This window comes from Sinocyclocheilus grahami, unplaced genomic scaffold (assembly GCF_001515645.1).
Source record: "Sinocyclocheilus grahami isolate Dianchi unplaced genomic scaffold, SAMN03320097.WGS_v1.1 scaffold10.1, whole genome shotgun sequence".
Classification (NCBI taxonomy): Eukaryota; Metazoa; Chordata; class Actinopteri; order Cypriniformes; family Cyprinidae; genus Sinocyclocheilus; species Sinocyclocheilus grahami.
The window spans coordinates 3,808,523-3,821,453 of record NW_015505189.1 but is presented as its reverse complement, the minus strand read 5'-3'; the positions used below and the strand labels follow the sequence as shown (position 1 = coordinate 3,821,453).

At 36.7% G+C, this 12,931-nt stretch overlaps 1 protein-coding gene across 1 annotated transcript in view; it reads right to left on the bottom strand.

Moving 5' to 3' along the window:
* Window positions 1–11,943, bottom strand: part of LOC107593985 (rho GTPase-activating protein 39-like) — a 61,891-nt gene extending 49,948 nt beyond the window's left edge. The window contains exon 1 of the mRNA XM_016283908.1: window positions 11,827–11,943. Within this exon, the coding sequence (XP_016139394.1) occupies window positions 11,827–11,840 (14 nt within the window). The 5' untranslated portion in view covers window positions 11,841–11,943. The remainder of the gene's footprint in view (window positions 1–11,826) is intronic.
* Between the last annotated feature and the right edge of the window lie 988 nt (window positions 11,944–12,931).

The window sequence follows — 12,931 nt, the reverse complement described above, 5'->3', positions numbered from 1 at the left end:
ATTATTAACTCAGATGTAGATTGAGTGTTTCTTCATCAGAACAGATTTTGGAGAAATTTAGCATTAAATCACTTGCTCACCAATGGATCCTCTGCAGTGAATGGGTGCCATCAGAATGAGAGTCCAAACAGCTGATAAAAACAAATCCATTATTTTTAACTTCAAACCATTGCTTCTGGCTAAAATATGTGCTAAATTCGCTAAAATATGAGTTCTCTATGCATAACATTACTTTCTGCAGTGAAAAAGTCATCTCGTCTGAATCAGGAGAGAAATATGCACAGATCATGACTGGAGTTGTATGGATTACGTGTGGATTATTGTGATTTTTTATCAGCTGTTTGGACTCTCATTCTGACGGCACCCATTCACTGCAGAGGATCCACTGGTGAGCAAGTGATGCAATGCTACATTTCTCCAAATCTGTTCCCATGAAGAAACAAACTCATCTACATCTTGAGGTCGAGTAAACTTTCAGCAAATTTTCATTTTTGGGTGAACTATCCTTAAAAATAACAAATAAACACTCACATCAATACTACCTGTGAAAAGCCCCCAAATAATGAGTAAATGTCCCACCTCACTGTCTATGGGCCTACACGAAGCATGTCTTTTCATCAGTTTTTTTCCACTGCTCAACTTCTTTATCTAAACTGAGACAGACAAGCACAAACAAACACATTTCGAGAGAGATGATGGTGACTGCTAGAACAGACCTTCTGCAATAGAATATGAAATGGTGAGTTAGATCCCATCAGCATGGCCCCAGAGGAAGGGCCCACTTTATCTGTTGGGTTGTCGGCTAGAGTTTCACCAGAGAGTTTCACACCACACACTCTCCTCACGCACACAGTAACTGATAGGACAATCTAAAACCGACAGCCACCCACCCCTGTCTTCCTTTCCTAATTTAAACGGCAGCTGGATTAACAGTCTTGGTGAAATAATGGTTAACTCCCACAGAGTTACAGCAGGCCAGTATGACTTGCTTTAAATTGGATAAACATATACCTCAATTTGGCAGTAGCACGGATGCATTTTCACCCAAATACACTAACTACATGCAATTTCAGTCGTTTCGTTTTTATTTCCACTCAATTTACGAGAGTTGAGTCATGCTCAAGCAATTAGCTAGTTGCTATTGCGGCCTCACTCATAATTAAAGGAATTAGCATACCGACATTAGCCTGTGTGCTAGCCACACTCCCTGACCACGGACAAAGGCGACCTTTGTCATTGAATCTAGCCTGGTTCCCATTCACTGTTAATGAGTTTGATGCCTGATTAGAAATCTCAGAGCAGCACGGATCTACATTCCTGCCCCGAAGGTTAAAGGGTAATGCATGGGGCAGCAGCGTTTTACTTCAGCACCTTCTGTTGCAAAATTCAGCGGTAGTTGATAGACAACAAACTCAGGCCATCCGAGATGTAGGTGACTTTTTTTCTTGAGTAGAACAGTAAAGACGATTTTAAGCTGAAACCGTGGTCCATGACATCAGAAATTGTTGCAAGCTGAATTCAAACTTGAATTGCCCAAATGTGCACCATTACGCAAGTTGTCAGAGAACATGCTTAGGCCACGGCTCCAATATTGCTGCATTATTGCTACTTTTTCCCTCTTGGCATGGCTTACAATTCCAGTCTGGATATATTCCAAAATATATCTGTGATGTAGCAGACCTATAGTTTTAGACTCACTAAAGTGTGATTTAAAAAAAAAAGACAGAAAATGTTGGCATTCACTACCTTTATTATAATTAAATTTTACTATAACATCCACTGAGCTATTTGTGGGACTGTGGCCTACACCTTTTTTGTCTTTTTTCTACTCAATCCACACCTCTCCACTCCTCCGATAGAGACGGGCAGGAAGGAAGAGGCACGGTGCGGATGAAGAGCACAGGCCAGACGTGTCCTCCATCCTCCACTGCTGAGCCCGAGTTCATACACAGCCTGAGGTCACTGGAGACCATTTAAACTGACACAATCAGAAAGGAAAAACCTCAAGTAGAAATTAAAAAAAAAGACACAAAAGGTGGATGTGTCCACATGTTCAACACGTACTGTACCAGGCAAGAATGTTGGTAACCAAACAGTTTCTGGTCCCCACTGATTTTTTTTTTGTACTATGCAAGTCAATGGGGACCATCAACTGTTTGGTTACCAACACTCTTCAATACATATATATATATATATATATTTATTTATTTACCTTTATTATAATTAAATTTTACTATAACATCCACTGAGCTATTTGTGGGACTGTGGCCTACACCTTTTTTGTCTTTTTTCTACTCAATCCACACCTCTCCACTCCTCCGATAGAGACGGGCAGGAAGGAAGAGGCACGGTGCGGATGAAGAGCACAGGCCAGACGTGTCCTCCATCCTCCACTGCTGAGCCCGAGTTCATACACAGCCTGAGGTCACTGGAGACCATTTAAACTGACACAATCAGAAAGGAAAAACCTCAAGTAGAAATAAAAAAAAAGACACAAAAGGTGGATGTGTCCACATGTTCAACACGTACTGTACCAGGCAAGAATGTTGGTAACCAAACAGTTTCTGGTCCCCACTGATTTTTTTTAGGGATGCACCGATTTGGCCGATACCGATAACCGATTATTCTTTATTTTTGAAAGCCGATAACCGATATGTTGGCCGATAAATCTATATCCAAATTGTTATATACTTTTTGAGAGCCTGATTACAAAAAAGGTCTCATCATTAAAAGCCACATCCCAAACACTTCAACATAAGCAGCCTAGTTTGAACGGTGTACGTTTAAAAAATATTTTTACTCTCCCATTACCAAATTTAGTCATAAAAAAGTCTTACAAATAAATAAAATAATGCATAAATAATGCAAACAAGTCACTGGACATCATTACACGTGTAAAGAATCAAAATGAATGCGCCATAGATCAATAAAACGGAATAGCCTCTGCACGGACAATAATTAAATGATTTTAATTACTAAACCATATTGTTGATGAAAATAATAAGAGAAAAATACAAGTGGCTGTTGTTATTAATAATATATCAATGATTTTGAAAAAGTAACAAATTAATACCACTGTTTTAAATAGCAGCCGTTGAGCTGCACGTGCTGAAGCTGAAGAGCTGAATGAACACGGTAAACTGAAGCGTTTTGCTGGCAGCTTATTTAACTCAAGGAAATATGCAAGTCAATGGGGACCATCAACTGTTTGGTTACCAACACTCTTCAATATATATATATATATATATATTTATTTATTTATTGAAGAGTGTTGGATGGATTTTAATAAAAAAAAATTAATACATTTAATTAAAAAAATTGGCAAAAATAGCCTACAAAAATTCCAATATGTCTGTTTCTTTCTTTTTTTTAAAGCAAGAAACACATTCTTTGTGCTATTAAACTGCAGCAGGGCAGCAGAAGAGTGACCTAATTCATTTGCTCAAGAGCATGTTCCCATGACTTCCTCTATGACTTCACTGTCCCATTCATCACACACCTGGCCAGAAGTGGTCACTGATTGGTCAAAATATCATATTTACTCAGCAAACAGTGCAGCACAATACCTTACATATTAACATTTCCCCAGACCTTCAGCTGCCAATCACGACATCAGTCCATCAGGCCAGCCAAGGAAATTTCAATTGTCCCATTCTTAGTGATTAGAAGAGCTGGATATTGACTGTGAACGAAAAGGGGAGCTTTCTATTGACTAGTTAAAAGATATTTCATCCAGAACTAAGTGCAACTATTCGGATCCCAGTGTGTGCATTCTCTGGCAATATTTAAACATGCAAATCTTCACAGGGTGAAAGGTTATGCTGATTTTAATCAAGCACATTCCTTAATCTGAACACACACACAAGTTCGGGATTGCCCGGCCCACAGTCCTCTCGGGTCATGACCACTCTTATCAGGCGGATGAGGAACTTCAGCGTGGAGCGGCTGGTCGGGTGTAAGAGGTGGATCAAAGGACAAGTGTGAGGGTTTCAGATGGGTCAGGCTGTTCGTGTGAGGGGATTCGGAAAAGTGCATTAGCACAGATGGGAAACGTCTCGTGTTCATTAAGGAACGCTGAAGAAAACACTCAATTTCTGCCAGTCTCATTAAATGAAGCATTCCAACAGGGATTTAAAAGGGACTTAAAAGACTAAAACACAGAAATGAGCCTCCGGGGCAGGTGTGTGTGTGTGCTTGTCCCCCTGTTGTATTTCCCCATGCGACTACAGCCTCACTCATCTGAGGTAAAGAGCATGTGGTGAACTTCCTCCAACTTCCTCAAAAAAGAGACTTGGTGCTACTAACTGGTATGTACATTACAGGCTCTCCTGAAACACAAAGACCACTGAGAACTGAAAGGCTGTGGTGGTCTAGCGCTAATGTCTCTTACAGTAGGTTTCTTGTGGTTACACACTGGAAAAAACAGGGCAATATCTTGAAGTTTAACTCATTCACATGCTGGCTCAAAGCAGCAAATCAAACCCACTTACTCTGCTTTGTTTTACATCAGCACTGAAGGATGTGAAAACAATGCTAAACTCAGCGTTTTCACAGCAGCCAACAACATGAAATTCAATTTATCACTGCTTACTTAAAAACAGCATGAAGCAGCGCATTCAACTTGTAATGAAGTGTAAGTATTTCTGAGTTAAGCAAAACACCCTAAAAAAAATAGCAAACAAAACCCAAAATCGAGTTTGCCCTGGTTATGAAAATGAAAAGTCAGCTATTAAAGTCAGCTATATAAGTGATATTTTGAAGTGAGGTGACATGTGACCCATACTCAGAATTAGTGCTCTGCATTTATCCCATCCAAAGTGCACACACACAGACCGTGAACACGCGAGCCATTTTTGCTGCGGCGCCCGGGGAGCAGTTGGGGGTTCAAGGGCCCCTCAGTCGTGGTATTGAAGGTGGGTGAGAGCGCTGTACATTCCCTCCCTCCACCTACAATCCCTGCCGGTACGGGATTTTGGTGATTTTGTAAATAAAACAAAAATTATTGGAGAGTACATTTTACAAGCAAATATTATTTCAGTCTTTCTACTTCAAAATTTCACTTTTAATTCAATGAGTTACTTGCTGTTGCTGTTGTAATTATTTGTGAAAGTTATTAGTAATTTCTAAATTAAATAGTTTAAAAGTAAATCCTAGACCGAAGTTTCTCAGTGTATGTCAACAAACTCTCATGGCAATTCGTAACTATTTTACGTTTTGGAAAACATAATGCTTTTTTCCCCTACAAAATCGTACAAATTCATTCAATATTGCCAATTCATTAAAAAATACAGATATTTTCTCTCTTTAAATTAAACGCTGCGAATTCATTCGATATCGCAAATTTGTAAAATAATGACATTTTCTCTATTTAAATTAAATTGTACGCATTTATTCAATATCACCAATTTGTAAAACAATTATGCTTTCTCTTTTTAAATCAAATCATACGAATTCATTCGATATCACCAATTCGTAAAATAGTTCGGTTTTCTCTCTTTAACGGGCCGACGCGCGTCCGTTTTGAAGACAGTTTCAGCAGTCACCATCTGACTAGTAAAGAAAACCCCACCTTGCTAGAGGGAGAGCAGGGTTAGATTTGGAGCGCTGTCTGGCTCAGTTTCCTATCATCTCAGTGGGGGTTGTGAGTTATTTTCAGACAGCCGCAGACATGCCCTACTGTGCACTTAATGACTGCCACTCCAGGCTAAACGCTTTTACTTCAGCACTATTGGGTTAATATTCAGCAGATACCCACCGCATGCTGCTTTAAAACGGGACTCAGAGAGAATGTGCACGTTTAGTGTGACAGTGAAGCCATTTACACACACACAGACTGTAGGGGTCATATGTGTTAGTGTTGTTTGTGAAGTGATACTCAACAGAGCTCTTCATTAATTTACAATGGGTATTAAAAAGATTTACGATGAGTCTTTTATGACAGCATGCTGTAAGAAACACTGAATGGTTTGCAGACACTCAGAACAGAGCAGAGATCTGTGCTGGATGAAGCTGTTATCTAGTATGGCTTGTAAATCCAAAACTTCTGTCAGCACACACATACAGGCCTACTTACACTATATTATATACTATCAGTGTTGCTATTGTTAACTAAAACTCTTAAAAATATTTTTTGTTGTTTTGAAATAAAGCTGAAAAAGTAAAATATAAATATTAAGTAAAAATGGTGCCTCTGCAATAAAATAAGTTGAAGTTGAAATACAAAAATTACTAAAACTAAAAATAAAGCTAAACAAAAAAGACAAAAGCATATAACAAAATTACTAAACTAAAATGAAAATAGAAATGCTATAAAAATAAAATAAATAATACTATAATGGTACAGAAATAATACTAAAATAAAATATTTAAATAAAATATATCCTATATATATATACTCACATTGTATTTTACTGACAGATAAAGAGATTGTTTATAGTTTGTATATTATCATTTGCCTTTTCATTACATTTAACTTTTGTTCAATTATTAGGGATGGGTCCTGTTGGATGACTAATCAACCAACTATTCAACTGAACTGACCAATCAAGTGACATATTATTTCTAATATATTTTTCCATCATATCACCGTTTTTGACCACAAAAACATGTCTTTTGTAAATGACTCCTAAAAAAACAATACTAAAAATAAAAAATATACAATACAATTCAATGTAAATTGGGATAATCGTAATTCATAATCGCAATTTCAATTTCAAGGGAATAATCGACAATTCAGATTTAAATACAATACACTATAATATAATTTACATTCAATGTAAATTGGGATAATCGTAATTAATAATCGCAATTTCAATTTCAAGGGAATAATCGACAATTCAGATTTTTGTCATAATCGTGCAGCCCTAGGAAGACAGCAAGGGGAGAGGCAGCTTTGTGTTGTGTTTGAGCCTCTCTCCAGTAATACAACAAATGAACGGAGGAGGCCAAAATATATCATCTCACACAAAAACCCTACAGTGACGGCTGAGCCAAGTTTGGATTGAACACACACCCACAAACTCATTTTCCATCTGATCTGGCCCACATCTATCACAAACGGCCATTTCATTTCAACAATCTTTCTGCCATTCCATATTAAGTCCTAAAGCACAGAGCGGCAAACACAACCAACATCTGCCCAAAAGATTTACTCCTAAACTCCAACTTCATTCAAAATGTGCGTATTAATAAATATAGACTGGAGAATAAAAAAAGCCAAAACCTCTTAAAAGAGGTCAGAACCAGAGAAACAGCTTGATGTTTCCATCAGGGATGAGGCATTTGTTTTGTGTTCCTCAGAGGTTTTCTAGCAGTGCCAAGCCAATTTGTAATTTCATCCGAGAAGATCCAAAAAGCAAATAGTAATTAAGGCTTTCCCGCAAACCAATAAGAGCTCCTCCATGTCTTTCAAGCAACTACAAAGTTAGTTAAACGCTGCTATAGAAACACAGAGCCAATAGGGTAAGACTTTTGTCTATTGCCCAACTTGTGTTTCTTGGCGATGGGAAACATCCATCTGCTGGCAGAGTAAACAGCACAAAGTAAGAGATGTGTTGCACTGGCACATAACGCACATTAATGCAATTTATGTGATTAGGGCTGGGCGATAAAACGATAACGGTAATTATCGCGATATAATTTTACTCGATAAAACGATAACAAGAGTTCGCTAAATGTTCAATCTAATGTTTATGCGCCAAAAGCGGAACGACACAGCGCTACTCATTTGAAGCACGCCACACAAAGCATTTATCCGCTGGGGTCAAAGTTCACACGGCACCGCAGCGCAAGCTCACTAGAGCAGATGCGTTCACTCGCTGATGAGTCTCGGTCACACGACTCTAAACAGCGCTGTGAGATCCAGTGTCAAGCGCTTCAATTCAGCGAAGAACACAACTGACTCTGTGATTTAAACTAGTTTAAAGTCAGGTGAAACAGCACTGATAAACAGGAGAAACACTGGGCATAAAATCGCCATCATTTACCATGGATTTATCGTAGTAACACTAACTACACCATGGTATTGTGGCAGAAATGTGGGATATTCATATCGATATTTATTATATTATTAATGTAGACATGTATTAAAGGAGTAATAGAATATAATTACAGTATTTTTGATTATTAAGTTAGTATTTGTGCATTTATACTAAATTAATTTAGACTACTATTTTTCATAAAAACACCTCGAAACCATATCGTTTTTTACCATTACAATTTTTACCATGGTACTGAGGTGCTATGTTTCGTTTTAACTGTGGTTGTCATGATCTAAATGTATGCTACTATGGAAGACCAATGGTTAATTTTAACAAAACATAAAAAAAATAAAAGTCATAATAATTAAATTTCACCATATAAAAATTAGGTTGTTACAATTTTACAGACGTTACTGTTTTTGATAATGAACATAAATTTACATCTGCATCCTCAAGCTACTACTGTCAACTCAAGCTACTGTCAAATGTGCATTTCTAAGAGACCATAAATGTCATATTATTAATATTGACTGAGCCTGCCCTGCAAACTGTGCTGAAGATATGCATCAAAGTCAGGCGACACAAACCTAGTTCATGATTTGAAACAATATCACTCATTAGAACATGCAGAAACTAAGAAATTAATTTTTCTATTAATATATGTATTTTGTTAAGGAAAAATGACTGGACAAGTGTAAAGAATTCAAAAAGGTGAATTAGGGCTGCACAATTTCTAATCGCATTTACAATTATGGATGCCACAATTACGTAATCGTTCAAAGTGGCAATTAATCGTTCAAAGTCCACTTATGTTATTCTGCACGCTTAAGATATGTTTTTTTCTTTCTACATGTTATCTTAAGGGTTTTTCCATTGTTTTAGTTTTAGTATAACATTTTAATACCATTCATATTTTAACTTTTTTTATAATTTAAAGAAGAAACCAATCCGATGTATATTTGACATTTGAGGCTTAATACTATAGAAAAGCACTAAAGGTTTTTCAGTTAGAGTGTTTTCAGCTTGTTTATTTTCATATAAAAATACGGCATGCATCACCAATGGTATAAGCATCATTCAATGTAAATTGTGATAATCGTAATTAATAATCGCAATTACAATTTCAAGGGAATAATCGACAATTATCATTTTTGTCATAATCGTGCAGCCCTAATGTGAAGTGTTTGTCATGTTCCGACCGTAAAGAGTAGTTTAAAACCACAATTAACTGCCTGGTTTCTACAACTTTCCCTATGGAGAAAAAAATCTAACTTTAAACTTGAAAGAAATAAAGATGTGAAATTTATTTTACCGATAATTACCGATATCGACTGAAATGAAAATTTTTATTGTGATAATTTTTTTTTGGCCATATCGCCCAGCCCTATATGTGTTACTATGAAAATTAACATGGCAACCCCAAACACATCTTGGATGAATATATGGATAAGGTCACACCATTTTAACTGTTCCAAGTTCAAGTTTAAAGTAATGTTTCCATTAAAAAATTTTAACGTTCATTTTCAGACATTTAACATCACACACTGATTATATTTGAAAGCAGAAGTGAAGATTTTGAGCAAATAACATCTTGAAACCTTTAGCTGTGTCCCAATTCAGTGGCTAAATCCTTCAAAAGACGCAGACTTCAAAGGCCACTATATGAAAAAAATATTTTTAAAAAATTGCATCTTTTGTAAGATATGTGACAACATAAAAATTAACTAGGCCTACTTTAAACGACCTAAATTCTAATCTAAAATCATTATATATTTGTGTAAACTGAAAACCAATACATTTAAAATGTAATCTGGCATATTACTCTCAAAAAAATAAAAAGTAGTTTTATTTTTTTCGCGCAATGAAATTTAGGATAATATGGGCTGCAAAGGATCACTTTGTTGCGTCCTTCATGGCCCGGGAAACCTTTGAAAAGCCTCTTTGAATGCATCCTTCAAAGGATTCGGCCTCTGATTTGGGACACAGCTTTTGGGTCATCAGCACACTGAAGTTATCTTGAGAAGACTTGGAATATAGTACAACATAAGCTCTATGGACTACTTTTATGTTCCTTGTTTCTGTCATTTTTGGAGCCAAGCAGCCATTGTCCCCATTCACTTTACCTGTCAGGAAAACAGCAGCTTGGGCATTCTTCAAAATTTCTCCTTTCGTGTTTTACAGAAAAAAGAAAACATTTGGTTTTAGAATGAACTGAGAGTGAGAAAATGATGACAGAATTTTAATGTTGGGACAAACTATTCCTTTGGTTAAATAATTCATAAATAATTAATGCATGGACAACTACGTGTGTGAGCAATTGGGACACATTATCAAACTTCTTTAGTCTCCGGTCTAATAGTAACTCCATCCATATGGCTTTGTGAATATTTCAATAGTTCAGAAAAGCTGTCAGTGTTTGTCCTGGCTTCAGAGGAGGCCTTCTGAGAATGCAAAGGGATATGGCATTGCAACATGATTAATAAAACATGTCAAAATCCACTCTATTAACTCCATTAAGGGTTGACACCTGGAAGACGACACTGGGCCAGCCTTCAACAGCCGCATGGCATCTGTTCATCAATCTGTCCCGATAATCAATCCATCACTGGTCCGCACATCTAATATGGATCACAGAGACTTTCTGACATCAAAACATAGTTCAGGTGTCTATATTTTACTCTTAACTTAGTGTCACTCTCCTTCAATGTATTTTTATGGGCACCCAATGCAATTCTAATTTAGTTCCATTCAATTTCATTCAATGAAATGGGTGACGTCCTGAGATAGTAATACTATAAAAAAAATGTAACAAGGTGAAATGTATCAGGGTTGACAATTTTACAGTTAATTTATCATTATTAGCATCTTGCTCAATGTCAAAAGAGTACAAAGTGTGTTTTATGCTGATAATTACGCTGATATTTCACCACACATCCGGTTTACAATAATTACTTGTCATCATGGTAATTGTGAAGACTATTTAAAATCATCCATTATTGATAAACAAAATGTAAAATGAAATTACAAAAAGACAACACATGTGATTGAAGAGTTTACATGATGATGTCAATGTATTTTTTTTAATCTAAATCATTTTAGTAGGGGAAGATTACGATGGAAACAAGTTTGACACTAAACATGGGATCACAGACTTAAGTCTTTTTAATACGATATTATGCCCACTAAAATCTGACACGTTTACACACACACACACACACACACACACACACACATATATATATATATATATATATATATATATATATATAAACATGTATTTGCTAATAAATCTGCTAAAAGTAAAAATAAATACAAACACAGAAACAGGCCAAAAAGGCAACATGGAGAAAGATGATGAAAATAAAACAAACAATTACAAAAATAAAATCTATTAGATAGTTGTCAATAAAAAGCCTACAACAGAACGTAGTAGAAGTTGTTGTCAGTTTTGCATTTGTAAAGTCATTGTTTACAAGTTCATTAATCATACAACAGACTCATGACAGTTCTTCAGATAGTTTATATACTAATTAAATCACTTTCAAATTGGTTAGCAACATCATAATCGGTTTCAAACCAGTTTTCAGTGAACTTTGACCATGCAAACACTTGTGTTTGAACATCACAGTCCGTGCATAAGACTTTATAAACACAGTGTCATCTGATGAAGTCTGTATTTCATTTAATCAAAACATCCCAATAATGTGACATCCAGACCCTTGTTACAATGAACAACCATAGTTTCTGTTTCAAAGCTACCCACACGACTCAGTATCAGCAAACTGAGCTGAACTGCACTGTGCAACTGCAACATGTATCCACAACTCAGCAAAATGATCCATCTTACCTTCTGTCAGCCATGTTCTTCACATTGTTTGGACTAATGGAAGTGAAAGCAGTGAGATGTGTCCTCTGGCAGGAACTGAGGCTGTGAATGCGGAGCTCAGGCTCTCTGTCCCACTGGAGTTTGAGGCAGACGGTGTGGGTTATTCCCCCGCCCTCTTCAGCACGGGCCATGCTCGAGAGTAATCTGATCTCTACTGCAGCCTGCTGTAGTTTCACTGAGGCAGAATGAGTGCTCACAGTCAGTCAGTGCGCACAGTTTGGCGAGTAGCGCCATCTGCTGGCGAGTCTGGGCAGTACAAGTTGCCTGCTGTGTCACAATGGTGCTGTAGTAGTACAGTAATATTTTTCACACGAGTATGTGCGGCTCGTTTTAGTACGGTGCAGAGGATACTCTTAATTTACGAAGATGATTATAATATTATCATATAAAAAATGACTAAATATCACGCGGGCAAGAGTGTTGTTGTACCGAATATCAGAATAATGTGCAATTTTGATATTGATAATATTTTACAAAACAAGATCAGGTTGGACGCCATATCTCCAGTGTTGGGGAAAGTTACTTTTAAAAGTATTGCATTACAATATTGCGTTATATCCTTAAAAAAAGTAACTAATTGCGTTACTTAGTTACTTTTTATGGAAAGTAGGCTAATGCATTACGTTACTTTTTCTCATCTGCCTTGGCCTCATTTTTTCTTCAGAAACAAACAAACAAAAATAAACACAACTGTTTTCTTATTAGTATGGTTGATCATTGAAGGTCAGCAGCAAAGATGCTGGTTAATAAAATGGAATTAAATACATAAAGGATGTTTGTGTTATTTAACATGTTTGTATTCATTTTGAGGAATACTGAATCTGTTTTTGTGCGTTACCCCCAACTGTCACGAATCCGGTTCATGGACTTCCGTCCAATTACCGCCAAAGGTCGCTCTTCCATTTTAATGACTCTCTCACTACACAGACTTTCACATGTCAACCCGGACTACATTTCCCAGCAGCCATTTCACTAATCACACGTTCACCTGAAACCAATCACACACACTATATAACACCCCAGATCCTGTTCAAACTGCCGAGTATTGTTTAAGTGTTTATGCTGT